The sequence below is a fragment of the Dromiciops gliroides genome, chromosome 2, assembly GCF_019393635.1.
Source record: "Dromiciops gliroides isolate mDroGli1 chromosome 2, mDroGli1.pri, whole genome shotgun sequence".
Classification (NCBI taxonomy): Eukaryota; Metazoa; Chordata; class Mammalia; order Microbiotheria; family Microbiotheriidae; genus Dromiciops; species Dromiciops gliroides.
Genome location: NC_057862.1, coordinates 217756393 through 217771124, shown reverse-complemented (window position 1 = coordinate 217771124; position 14732 = coordinate 217756393). Strand labels below are relative to the sequence as shown.

At 36.9% G+C, this 14732-nt stretch overlaps 1 protein-coding gene across 4 annotated transcripts in view; it reads left to right on the top strand.

Moving 5' to 3' along the window:
- The window catches only part of TTC8 (tetratricopeptide repeat domain 8), a 48580-nt gene that overhangs the window by 12847 nt on the left and 21001 nt on the right, over nt 1-14732 (top strand). For all 4 annotated transcript variants that reach the window (XM_043990243.1, XM_043990246.1, XM_043990245.1 and 1 more), the window contains 5 exons: nt 1715-1835; nt 2405-2468; nt 2560-2719; nt 2929-3018; nt 6413-6457. In XM_043990243.1, the coding sequence (XP_043846178.1) occupies nt 1715-1835; nt 2405-2468; nt 2560-2719; nt 2929-3018; nt 6413-6457 (480 nt within the window). The remainder of the gene's footprint in view (nt 1-1714; nt 1836-2404; nt 2469-2559; nt 2720-2928; nt 3019-6412; nt 6458-14732) is intronic.

Sequence of the window (14732 nt, the reverse complement as noted above, 5' to 3'; positions counted from 1 at the left end):
TTGATGTTTAATCAAGCAATGACATGTTATTTTCAAGGTCATTTTTGGTTAGGATAGAAGCAAAGAAAGTATTTTCTTTGTCTAAAACACCAGTAAAAATTTAAAAGATCGAATATTGTTGTTTAAATAGGTTTTATCACAGTTCTATAAGCTTCTAAAATGAAAAATGCAATTTTTGCTTTTCAGGAATAAGATTTTTATCAAGAAAATAATAATAAAATCAAAACTAATATAGATCTATGCACATTACAGGAAAGCCACCAATGAATTCTTGATTATTTACACTATTGGAGAAAAGTAATGGTGTGAATAATTCAAAAATAATTTCTGTTTCTTGTTCTTGGTATACATTATTCAACTTTAGGGGCACGGGACTGGTTTGTAGATATATCCCTGCTTAAATTATATTTGGATTATTGGATTAGGACAAAAGTAAAATGTTTTTAATCCTCTGAGCAAAAAGCCGATAGCAGTGGTCAGGGGTAGGGTAAAGTCCAATTAGAATTAAAATTTTCCCAGAGCTGTCTGTCTTCTTGGTCTACAACCTAGGGTGGTATCAGAGGAGGGGGTGGGGCATCTGTTGTTTAAGGGAAAGAACCGAATGATTTCTAACCACTCATTAGCTGTTACCTTGGAAAGTCACTTCTCAGAACTTCCATTTCCTCATCTGTAAAATGGGGATAATATTATTTGAGGTAATTTAGGATGAGCAGAGGTATCACCAGCTTCTGTCTAAATTGAATGTAGTCTGTGGAGACTTTGGACTGCATTGGCAGTCATAACCTATATCTTTTGATACCCCTTAGTTGGTCTTAAGTTATTATTGTTAAAATAATAAAAACAAAACCAAAAACCATCACTTGTTAACCAATCAGTGCTTTGCTATCTAGCCTTTCTAAATTTAGCAAAGGTGGTCTTTGGTCATCAGGCTCCTAAGAGAAGCTTTTCTGTCTTAGTAGGACATTCCAGAGCCTGCCCCCTCTGCAATCATAGTCTTCAAGAGATAGGTTCATCTTTTACCCCATTATGAGGCATCACTATACTCAGAGGCACGATGGCCCTGGGAAATGCAGTTTTAGCTGTTGTTCAATCATAAAAAGAAGTTGCTGGCCCTTTAATCTAAAAAAGACAAGCCTTATAATCAGTACTTCCCAACACTCAAAATAAAATGGTAAAGATATTCTCCAGGTTATAAACTTTGTGTTTCCCATTTTAAAATTCTACTGAATGGATTAAAAAAAACAACTTACATTGTTTTGATTAGGAGTTAAGTAATAAATTGGGAAAAACAGTGCCCTGAAGAAGAGACAACTCCGGAGACTGTTCTGAAGAGTTACATGTAATACATACCTCAGCTGATATGCTTTCAGATTTTTCTTCTTCAGAATTTTCCCTCTTAACCACATAATGAAGAAAATCTGCTGTATGACTTCTAAGTAGTTACTGGTTTATTAATTACTCAGGCATTGTCCTATTTACTGTGTCTGTGACCAAGAATGACCTTGATTTGTTTTGTATTTTCTATTTCTGTTTTGTATTTTGATTTATAATTATGATCAGGTCTTGTACATTTTTGTATAAACCTACATGATAAGAAATCTAAACACAAGGAGTTGTTGATCATGAAAATTTTTTCAATGGCTAGGTTTCATAAGCTCTTCTAGCTTGCCACTGCTATATAATGTACAAGTTTTGTGTTATCTGTGATTTTTAGGCAGCTTGGATTTTAAAAACAAGAGCACTAACTGAAATGGTGTACGTAGATGAAATTGATGTCGATCAAGAAGGAATTGCAGAGATGGTCCTGGATGAAAATGCGATTGCTCAAGTTGCTCGTAAGTACCTGGAAGGGTCTTAGGACTCAGTCTAACACCTTCATTTTACAAATAATGAAGCCAAAGATAAGAGAAGGAAATTAAGTGACCCGGTGTGTTTGCCTGAGTCTAAACAAGTGTACTTTCCATATAATTCAAGAAGATAAATTTGCATTTCAAATATGAAGTACATGATAAATAGCATAGGCTTCCTGAGGGTGGGACCTGTTGTTTTTTTGGGGGGAGGGAGGATGTTTGTGTGTGTTTCAGTCTGGCACATAGTAGACACTTAATAAATATTCAATGACTGAATTCATTCCTTACCAGGGTGTAATTTAACATTTTGTTAATGTCACATTTAAAATATTAATTTTAATGCTATTTAATTGTACTTCCTGAGGAAGGGAGCTTGAATTATTAAAATAAATTGAACTCTGATATACAATAACCATTTTACAATTTCTCAGTTATTGAACAACAATATATTTTAGTCATGTCATGTCTTCTGCCAGATGCTTATATCTTTAAAAATTCATGCATTAGGAAATGTTTAGATTTTCAAATTCTAAGATTCTTCTCTTACCTGTTAGGGCCTGGGACATCCCTGAAGCTCCCTGGAGGCAGTCAGATAGGAGGGCCTAGTCCAGCTGTTAGGTACATCTCTTATTTTTCACTACCTTCTGATATCTTTCTCAAAATTATGTTCTCTTATTTTCCTTATTTTAACAATTTGCCATACTTACAGGCCAATAACTCAAGCTGGAAGACCCATTACAGGTTTTGTCCGGCCCGGCACACAAAGTGGAAGGCCTGGCACTATGGAACAAGCTATTAGAACACCTAGAACTGCATATACTGCTCACCCTATTACTAGCTCTTCTGGAAGATATGTCAGGCTGGGAACGGTAAATAACTGCTTTTACCACAGTGCTACATAACAAAAGTACATTTTTGTAATGTGATTACTTTTATCCTATTGTGAACCTGTTGGATTTCTGAAGGTGATTCTTGCTTATTTATTTTACCTTTAGAATTTTTACCTAAATTATATTTGGTTGTATTTTATTAATTGAAGGCATTGGATTACTCATCTCAAAATTGCTTTTCTCTATAGGCATCAATGCTTACAAATCCTGATGGGCCTTTTATAAATATATCTAGACTGAATTTAACCAAATATGCTCAAAAACCAAAATTTGCAAAGGTATGTAGATTCTTTTTTGCAAAATCCTTTCTAAGTCTCACTGTTAGATTGTAGTATAAAGCTAAAAAGTCACTGCATTACATTTTAAAGATAATTATTTTGACTGTAGATATCTGGGATGATTTCAAACTGATGCAAGCACCTTATAGATGCAAAGCTCTGGGTCTTATCAACTTATTCATTACTCAGTTGTTGTGTGTTTTTGTTGTTTTTGAATAAAGAATCTTAGCTTCTGAAGAGAAAGCATAGTTGTTTTCTTTTTTCTCCCTCTTTTCTCAGAATTTCTTTGTCTGATTCTCTCAAGGAAGCATTATGTGTACAGTATAATCCGAGACAGGCTTTTGGGCCCCATGACAGGTTTATAACCTAAGGTCTCACAGTAGTTTATCATTACTTTCTTTCTGAGAAATAAAACCCTTAGTCTAGATATAGGTGTACATATTTATGGGTTGTTTAAAAAAACACACCACAAAATCCTAGCCTCTCAAAACACCCAAGTCCTTAATTAAGAGTCTTTATGATGTTTAAGATAAGTTGTTCTCAAGTGTCCAAAATTGATATTATCACTAAAGAACCACTGTTGTGAAGGTATAAAATACTTAGCCATGAAGACTGGGCATGCAGTGTATCTGTATATGTAAATACATATAGCACCAGATTTTTCCAATTTATTTAGAATTGAATAAACAAAATATAGAAAACATGCAAATTGGTGGTTGTATAAATGTTATTATTATAAGCTAAATATATATTTAAGAACCTTAAAAACATGTTGGCATAAATTTGTAGATATTAAACCCTATTATTCAAGTTCTCAGAGTTGGGAGAATTTTCCCAAATATTACATGAATCCAGAAACCTCTAGCCCTAAAGGATAATGCCTTGAACCTCTGAATAGGGAATGAAAGAGTAAAGAAATCAACCTGATTTGACTAGTTGTTTTCTTTAGTTAGAGTGGTCTGGTTCAAGATAATCAAGTTCCCTGTTTTTTTTCGGATAAGTCTAGGAAAATTTGAATCGGGGTTGAGGAATGGGGAAGAGGAATATAGGAATCAAAAATGGTCCTGCCTATATATGGAGATTATGGAAATAAGTTCAGAAGGCATAAGGAATAAAACAGTTCTTTTCCCTCGCAGGAATTTACCTTCTTCAATTGCCTACAGGAAATGTTTGTCTTCAAGTTACTAGCTCCTTTCTGCATTAGGTTGTTTTTTTGTTTGTTTTTTTTTTTAGCGAGGCAATTGGGGTTAAGTGACTTGCCTAGGGTCACACAGCTAGTAAGTGTTAAGTGTCTGAGGCCGGATTTGAACTCAGGTACTCCTGACTCCAGGGCCGGTGCTCTATCCACTGCGTCACCTAGCCTTCCCTAGGTTGTTTTTTAAAAAGAAATGCTTTCATGTTTCCTGGGTTATCGGGTTATCAGTACAAGAAATTTATAGAGGCACTAGATTTATTTAAAATATTAAAAAGTGGGGGCAGCTAGGTGGTACAGTAGATAAAGCACCAGCCCTGGATTCAGGGGGACCTGAGTTCAAATCCAACCTCAGACACTTGACACCAGCTGTGTGACCCTGGGTGAGTCACTTAACCCTCATTGCCCTGCAAAAAAAAAAAAAATTTATAAAGTAATGCTATAGTGAACTACCATATTGTCCCATCAACCAGTTTTGAGATGGGACTCATGCTTAACTTTTTTTACTTCCCTCTTCTTATCACATCCAGTCAGTTGCCCAGTCTTGTCAGGCTACCTCTACAACATCTCTCTGGGCCATTCCCTTCCTCCTGGCTACTATATGACTACTACCCTAGTTCAGGTACTCATCTCCTCTTTCCTGAACTACTGAAGTAGCCATTTAAATGGTCTCTCCCTTCTCAAGTCCGTTTTTGACACAGCTGCCAAAATAGTCTTCCTAAAGCACAAGTCACTCTATTTGATAATCTTCACTTGTTCCCTGAAGCACACAACTTAGGTCTGTGAACTTAAAAAAAAATTATAACCATATTTCAGTATAATTGGTGTCCTTTATAATCCTATGTGTTTTATGGTTTTACAAACATGATTCTGAGAAGAAGTCTATAGGTTTCATTGGAATGTCAAAGTGGTGGGGTCCCCGATTCAAAAAAAGCTAAGATGCCCTGATTAGAATAAAATACAGTTCCTTAGTTTGGTCCTCCACATGCTGGTTCTGGCTTCCCTCACTAGACATTTCTTTCATATTACCCCGCTTCAACCACAGACACTGCTACATTCTATCCAAAGTAACTTTTTTTTTTGGTCAAACTCCCATTTCATCTCTTGCTCTCATACCTCTGCACAAAACTGCTCCTTTCCTTGTCACCTCTGCCTCTCAGAATCCTTAGCTTCCTGTAAGACTGCTCATGTCCGACCTCCCCTGGAAAGCCTTCCCAGACTCTCCTAGTTGCACATAAAAAACACTTGGTAAATGTTTGCTGAACTAAGTTAAACATTAATTCTGAATGGACAGGTTATGGGAAGTTGGGGTTCATTGATTATTCTGAGTTACAGTTATTAAATATCATACATACATGGAGCATGGTGTTTCAAGGAATACAATAAAATACATGAATCAATAAGCATTTATTAAATGTTTACTCTGCAGATACTGTGTAAGGCTCTGGGGATACAAAAACACATTTCAACTCTACTGAACAAAGTAGCATCTTTCTTAGATTCAGAAGGTACTTAAGTGTCTGGCAGTGACTCAGAGTCTTCATAAATAACATTGAGATTATTGTAGAGCAAAGATGTCAAACAGGGCACCCATGGCCTAATCAGATTAAAATGTAATTGAGAGAGAAATGTTTAACAAAAGAAATAAAACATAAAACAATGTCAATATGTAGTTTTCTAACTCGTGGTGGCAGCCATCCTTATGAAATATTGAGTGCGGGGCAGCTAGGTGGTGCAGTGGATAAAGCACCAGCCTTGGATTCAGAAGGACCTGAGTTCAAATCTGACCTCAGACACTTGACACTTACTAGCTGTGTGACCCTGGGCAAGTCACTTAACCATCATTGCCCTGCAAAAAAAAAAAAAGAAGAAAAGAAATATTGAGTAGCCCCATTTCTATTTGAGTTTGACACCACTGTAGTGGTGTCTCTTGCTCATGCAAGTATAGAGCATAGGGGGAAAATTTAGTCAACTAACCTTAATTGCTTAGATTTAGGGTAAATTAAAGTTATATAAATATTTAGCCAGGTGTAACTGTGAAAGAAGAGGAATTTCTAAAAACACCAGACTTTTAAGTCTGTGTTATTATTTTTGGTTCATTATCATGTGTTATCAGAGGAGCTTTTGAGTCTTAATAGAGCAGCAAAGTGCTTTTGTTACAAAATAAGATTTAACAGTGAATTTAATATTTTCTTTTAATAGGCTTTGTTTGAATACATCTTTCATCATGAAAACGATGTTAAGAATGTAAGTTTTTATGTCAACTATTTTCTTATACTATGATTCTTCAACTTTTAATTGGGCTTTAAATTTGTAAAATATTACATTTCTCAATTGATGGAAGTGGTTAAAGATCCAGCAAATACAACTATTTTCAAAACCCATTGATAATTTTAGATAAGAAATGTAGCACAAATATGGAAGTGTTAGTATTTTAAAGTTTCTGGCATGTTAACATTAGCATTTAAACAGCATACATGGAAAAATCTCAAAAACTACCTAAATAGGTAAGATGCATTTCGTTAAGAATATTACATAGATTTTGTGTCAAAGTAATAGTTATTTGGAACACATTTTCATTTTAATGAAGAGTGGACTTTTAAAATTATATGAGAGCAAAAGGTGAAAGATGGGATTTATTTTTTAGTAGTGAAGCAATGAGAAGAAAATATTCATATTTTATTTGGTTTCTATTTTATGGCTACTTGTCTATTTTTATTAATATTTTTACAGCAAGTTTTACAGTTGTGTGGATATGACTCATTAGATAATTTATTCTCTTAATTAAAACTCATTTGAAATTTGCACATATTTAAAATTTAGAAGTAGAGAATAAGTTGTAACTTTATGAGCTCTATCAAATGAAATGTAACTGATTTTGCAATGTCTCAAAATGATAGTTTCTTTTTAATTTTTCTCATTAATTAGAAAAAACCATTTTAGATAGACATGTTAGTGAATATCTGAATGAATCAACACTTAGTAATTGAGCACCTATAGAGTATATTCTCTGTCGTTATGGAGCATATAGATAAGCTGTGCAATCAGAGCTGCCATACGTGAAAGGTTTAGAAAATATTCATTAGTAAACTGCATGGTAGTGATTGTATAGTAACCAAAGGGGTACTTCAGAGGTCCTCACTGTGAGCTGGAAATGGGAATTGAATGGAAGACAGGCCAGAGTTTAATCTCTAAAATGGGAAATGAGAACATACTAGGTAAGAGAAATAATTTAATGAGTAATGATGCAGTGTTAGGAATTCTGTCTATCTAGCACTTACATAAAGCTCCTTTGAGATTCATGCCAACCTTCTCTGGTGAGTAGTGCACATAGTATTATCTCAAACTTTTTGTTTTTGTTTTTTAAACTAGACCTGTGATTTCATAGGTGTAGAGTGCTCAGCACTTGCTCTTGTGATGTTGAAAATAATTATTACAGACACAAAGTTTTGGATAAGCTTATATTAATTTATCAATATTATACCAGAAAGGGATTGAATACATATCTCCCTAACTTCTTATGGACCCAGGCCACATGGTAGTGGAAGTAGAGAGAGAGAGCTTCATCATGTCAGTTAGCAGGAGCAAGAGACTTAGAAAACTTAGAAAACATGTGTAGTCCCCCCAAGACAGCATGTGATCCTAAGGAGATCTGAGAGAAAGCAAAAGACAGAGACTAAGTGGTCTGAGAGGCTACCTGTGCAGGTTTTTTATCCCCCCAAACAAATCTAATTGGTTAGCATTATTCAAAACTAATTGGTTCACTTGACTTGAAGAAGGGCTATATTAAAATGAACTCTAGAGATTACATCAGAAAAAGGAATTCAAGACTCCCCAGTGTGATAAAATAATGGGATTTGGCAGCCACCCAGGGGCCCCACCTGAAGATTGATTTAGAATTGATTGAATTGGGTGAGACTGAGAAACTTTCTGAGTACCTACTTAAGAATGATTAAATTGAGACCACATGTGGCCAATCCTGAGTAGGGTGTTGTTCTCAGAGTCTATTGCTATCAACAGGAGACCATTCTCAACCAATCAGCTTAAAGGACCTCCCCTTTTGGGGAGGGAGAGAGGAACTAGGAAGCGGAGGTTAGCTCGCTGGATCTTCCTTTTTTTGTCTAGAACTGACTTGGTGGTGGCAGATGGGAGAAAAAGGAGGATCCCCCTTGTTGTCCAGGACTTTGGCATGGTGGGGGACTTCATGTGGACTGACAGGAAAAGCAAAGGTTTCTCTCTGGCTATACTGAATAGATCTAAACTAGGATTTTCCATTCTCTCTCTTTACTAACTTATAATACACTTTAATAAATCCTTAAAAGCCTAAACTCTTGCTCAATTTATCAGTGATTTTAGCCAGCTTCCCCCCCCCAAAACTTGGGGGGGGGACAGATTAGAACCCACATTTAGATTTTAAATATCACACCACTCAAATTAGTCAGGGTCCTTCAGCAGTTTAAACAAAAGAGCCTATCTCCACTCAAAACTCCTCTTGTGAACTTAGGGTCTGAGTTAGTTTGACCTAGATGAGATTTGATGAAATCTCTCAAAGAAAACTGGCCTTTTGAGTGGAGGGGGAGGGAGAACTAAAAAGTGATCTCTGGGTCCCCCAATATATTGATTATTAATAATAATTTTCTCATACTCTGTAAGTTATAGTCAGAGAGTGTTCTCTGAGGCACCATCACAGTCATATATGTCAGGAGCAAGACAGGTATGACAACAACAGGTCTTCCTGACTCCAAGATCAGCATTTTACTGATGAGGAAGATGACACTTAGTCACTTCCCATGGTCATGGACAGCAGGTGGCAAAGCTTGAATTTGGACTCATCTTCAGGCTCAAAATCCAGCACTTCTTTTTTGCTCTCATAACTATCTCAGTGTATTAAGTGGGCAGTGAAGAGATAGAACTAAACTAGGCAGAGATTTCGTACTGGGGAATATAGTGGAAAAATAGGGTTTGGATAAATAGAGTAGGCTCATATTATAGAAGACCTTGAAAGTCAAGGAGAAGCAAAAGAACTGTGGAGTAGAGATGCTGATTGAACCATACTATTTCTTTTGCTTTTGGTACTGTTTTTCTATTTTGAGGTTTTTCCTCATTGCTCTGATTCTTCTCTTATAATATGACTAATGCAGAAATACATCTAATGTTATTTTATATATGTATATATATGTGTGTGTATATATATGTATATATGTGTATATATATATATATATGTATATATGTGTATATATATATATATATATATATATAACCTATATCAGATTACCTGCTGTCTAGGGGAGGGGGGAGGGAGGGGAGGGAGGGAGAAAAATCTGAAATTGGAAAGCTTGTATAAACAAATGTTGAGAACTATTTTTACATGTAACTGGAAAAAAATAAAAATACTTTTATCAGAAAAAAAAAGAAAGTCAAGGAGAAGCATCTAGACTTGATAGAATGGGCTAATAGAGAGCTATTGTAGGTTTTTGATATGAAGAATTACAAAATGTTTTAGAAAGACTCATTTGGCACCCAGGACCACCCCTGGGGCTTGTGAGAACTGGGACAAATTATATATACTATGTATGCCTTCCCCTGCTTCCCACACACAATCTAGTTAAAATAAACATCAAGGGCAGCCTTGATCAATGGTAGCGAGAGTGTAAACATTAGAAACAATCATACATAGAAGTGTTGTAGGGGAAACAAAGTAGATAGAGAAGAGATGACTCAAAGGGGCCACTTGCAGCCTGAGATCTGTATGTGGTAGGGGGCATAGGAAGAGCCTTGTTGCTAGGCAACCAGCATCAGTGCCATTTTCATTTTCTTAGTGGCAGTCTGTGTATGCATTGTTTTAAAAAACAAAGACTCAGTTCTTTTTTTTTAATAACACAAGTAAACAGTTTCATCTTCCTGTCTTCCTCTCACCTACTGTCAATTTGCATCACTGCCCAGTTTTAATTTAAATTAATTTAATTTTTAACCAGACCTGTGTTTTCATTGACATATCAAACTCTGGGTGAGGAAATGTCCTTTAGATCAGTACCCACATGGTAACTTGTACTCTTAGAAAGCTGCCTTGAGCAGTGGAAGGTTAAGTGATTTACCCAGGGTTACACAGTGAGGACTCATGTGTTAGAGGGACTTGAACAACCTTCCTGATAGCCACAGTGGCATTGTGCCTGGCAGGGTTCTAGAGGATTGTATCAATTTACTGGACTGTAGGGCAACTCTTTTGGCAGATATATGCCATATGGAATGGAAAGTGAAGAAGAGAATGGAGGCAGGGAAAACTATTAGGAGGGGTTTGCAGTAACTGAAATTAAGTAAGAAGGGCAAAGAATAAGGCTGTGGCAATAGTAGATAGAGGAGAAACCACACCCTGAGACATCTGAAAAGAAGAAATAACAACTTGGTAACAATTAGAAGAAATTCAGGACAGGGAGAAATAAAAAATGAATCCTTTCTTTCCAGCCTGGGAAATAATCTCACTGATAGAAACGGGGTTGTATGGTGTCAAGGCAGGAGTATTGGACATGGAATCAGGAGAGACTTGGGTCTGAAACTAATTGATAGTGTGTCTATGAGTAAATCACTTGCCTTTCCGCCGCCTCACAATACAACTTTATTTCAATCATTTAATAGAAAATTAAAATAAATAAGAAACAAGTAGGTGGGGAGGTCAGACTAGAAAGGCTACAGGCCACTTCAGTACCTGTTTAAGAAGGGAGAAGGATTGTAGGTGAACTGGCTGTAAAATATACAAGAGAAGAGGAGTAGGCTTAGAATGTAGCAGGTGGTTAAGGTCATGAGAAAAACTTTGGCACATAACACATACTAAGAGGAAGTGAAAACATGGGCAGAGCCAGACATCTGAAACATGCAGCTGTGATGGATGCAAAGATAGGGGAGTGTAAGAATTGGAGGTAGGAAGAAGATAGAGTGAGTGGGAGAACATCATATGCAAGTGGTTTGGAGGGAGTGAATCTAACTGAAATGTAACGTTTTGGGAAGCATTGTAGTATATGTCTTGGAATGCACCTGTTTGTTGATGGTTGTTGATGGGCTTAGAATAATAAGGAAGATAAAAGAGGCTAAATATTCCATACAATAAATCTGAAATGCTGAGTGGAGAGGAAACCTGTACCTTGCCCAGGCTTTGGTAAAATAAGGGTAATACTTTTAGTAGCCCCTGTGAAATGATACCTCTGTGAAGACCACATGAAATGATGCTTTTAAAATAGCTGTCTGGGGCAGCTAGGTGGCGCAGTGGGTAAAGCACCAGCCCTGGATTCAGGAGTACCTGAGTTCAAATCCGGCCACAGACACTTGACACTTACTAGCTGTGTGGCCCTGGGCAAGTCACTTAACCCCCATTGCCCCGCAAAAAAAAAAAAAAAAAAAAAAAGATATTATTAAAATAGCTCACAGCTTAAAGCATCATAGAAATGTTAGCTATTATTATGAGAGGTGGTGTGGCATGGTATATAAAGGGCTGACCTTGGAGTTAGACAGTCCTGGGTTCAAGTCCTGCCTTAAACACATACTATTTGTATGACCATGGTATCCTCAGGAGATTCTCTAAGACTATAAATTTCAGAGGAGTCTATTAGTGGAAGGAGTGAAATCACATTTCTATACCCTGCCCCTTAAATAAAAATAATATTTTTAATGGTTGGTAAAGACAACTAGTTTTGAGGGGAGGTACATTTTATTTTATTTTATTTTTTGTGAGGCAATTGGGCTTAAGTGACTTGCCCAGGGTCACACAGCTAGTAAGTGTTAAGTGTCTGAGGCCAGATTTGAACTCAGGTCTTCCTGAATCCAGGTCCAGTGCTCTATCCACTGTGCCACCTAGCTGTCCCTGGAAAGGTACATTTTAAACATTTTGAATTTGAAGTGACAGGAGCACAGCCAAATGGAAATATCCTATATACATTTGGAAATACAGGACTGGAGTATAGATTAGAGGTTAGGGCAGGGGAAGTAGATTTAGGAGTTATCCCACATAGTTATAATAATGAAAAATATTTTAGTAACGGATAAAATTATTGAGGGAATGAGCAAAGAGAGACGAGAGGGCTAAGGACAGAAGTAGCCAGGAAACCATGTATTTTTCTGAATAAAGTAAAATTACTTATATATGTAACCATTATGTCAATGAAATGTCATTAAGTTGGGCTATCAGAGGCTTTCAGTTCCATTGTATATGTTGGATTACTTATAAAAAGAAAAGAAAAGCACGTCTCAATTTTTAAAATTAGGGCAAATTTCTGAACTCTCAAGTTAGAGGGGTTGCGCATGGTAAGGGAGATTGTTATTTCTTTGAAGATGTTCTTAATACCTTAATAATTAATGGTTTGTGTCCTGAGAATATCTCCAGACATCTTGGATAGAATCTGTTGTTGTTGAGAAACAACAGCTGCATCAAATGAGCATATAGGTATAGTCCTTGCTTCTAAGAAGTACACATGCAAAAGATCCAAAACACTCATTCTACCTGTAGTATAAATTCATTTTAGATTTTGTGTTCTTATATTTCATGTGTGAATTTATAATGATTGCTTTTCCAGTTTATCAGTATTGATTTTTTAATTCCAAATTTTACTTGAAGAAATATATTCATTTGAGCTTAGGCAGTAAGAACATACCAAAGGCAAGAAGGTGAACAAATGTATGAGTCAGACTATTAATCAGGGAAAATGAAAACAAATTCTATAATTCTAGTAAGGAAAATACTATTAAAAATTGAATAGTCGGGGGCAGCTAGGTGGTGCAGTGGATAGAGCACTGGCCCTGGATTCATGAGGACCTGAGTTCAAATCCAGCCTCAGACACTTGACACTTACTAGCTGTGTGACCCTAGGCAAGTCACTTAATCCCAACTGCCTCACCAAAAAAAAAAAAAAAATTGAATTGTCAGGGCAGCTAGGTGGTGCAGTGGATAAGCACTGGCCCTGGATTCAGGAGGACCTGAGTTCAAATCCGGCCTCAGACACTTGACACTTACTAGCTGTGTGACCCTGGGCAAGTCACTTAATCCTCATTGCCCTGCCCCCCCCCAATTGAATAGTCACATGAGGAATGTAACATACCAAGAAATTTCTGTTTTCTCTATGTTTCAAACACCAGGGTAATACAGAATACTTAAAAATTACCATTGGAAACAAAAGCTCCCATGTGAATTATTCCATTTCTCATTTACCTTTGTATCTTTCAGTATTGCATATAGTAGGCTCTTAATAAATGTCTCTTGAATGAATGGTATGTCACAGTAGAAAGAACATTGGATTTAAATTGGAAAAACCTGCATTTGAATCCATTCTCTCCATATCCTGGCTCTATGAGTATGCATGGGCCATTTAACCTAGTTAATTAGTCTAGAGCCTTAAGATCCCTTCCTGTTTGTTCTGAATCCTTTGCTTCTATGATCTTCCCTGAAACTCAGTTTTCTCATCTGGTGATAATGCTTGCTTCTCAGAATTATGTAAAGAAAATACTTTCTAAGAATTAAGCTGATATGTAAATATGAACTATGATTTTTTTAATTGTAAACATTATGTGGATAATAAAATGTACAAAAATTGCTTGAATATCCTAGAGATGATTAATATTGAAAGCAAATTTTGAATATATCTGGATGATATTTCCTAGTCATGTTTGTGAACAATGCACTTTATTAAGAAAATATCTTAGACCCTCTAGTAAGGCAGCATCGTGAAAGGTCATGGCTCACCTGTTCCCCAGTAAAGATCTAAAAATTGAATCAGACCAAATCATGATCCAGAAATACAAATCTATACCAAAGAGATGGGCAGAAACCTTCATGTCCACAATCTAGAAGCCTTCCAGTGCTTGAATCAAAGATGCTGTACCATCACCTGAATCAATGGAGGGCAGGGGAAGGGAAGGACAGGAAGCTCTGACATCTTTTACCATGGATACAGGGATGGGGCAGGAGTAAGCAGCACTCTGACTTAGATAACTCCAGCTAGGAAAGAGGCCTGCAGCACTCAGACCTCAGATTACAGAGGGTCCCGAAGCCTGTGGTACTCTCTGTGGGGACAAGAAGTCCAGAGTATTTGTGTGGGGAAATCCCAGGGCTTCAGAAACATGTCACTCTCCAACTACTCTGACCTGAGATATTGCCCACGAGGGGAAAGGACTGGTACGGAAGGGTAACTACAGCAGCTCAACCTGGGGTGTTTCAGAGGCCCCTGACCACCTTAGTGCACTGAGCAGATAATCCAGAAGGACCAGGGGAGAGGAAGTCAGTGACAGGAGCTCAGGTTATTGAGGTCAGGACCAAATATGACTTGACCATCCCATCCAGCCCAGAACCTGACCTTGGATCAAGGTTACAAATCAGGAACAGAGACCGGCAATATGAATGAAGAGATGAAGACACTGAACACTATGAAAAAATATTGTGAATCAAGAGAGTCCCAAGAGATACACCCTGGAGAATTAAGTAGTAACTCAGCAACAGCTGAGAAAAATGGCTAGACCTGAAGGATTATGAAAATCCCTGGCA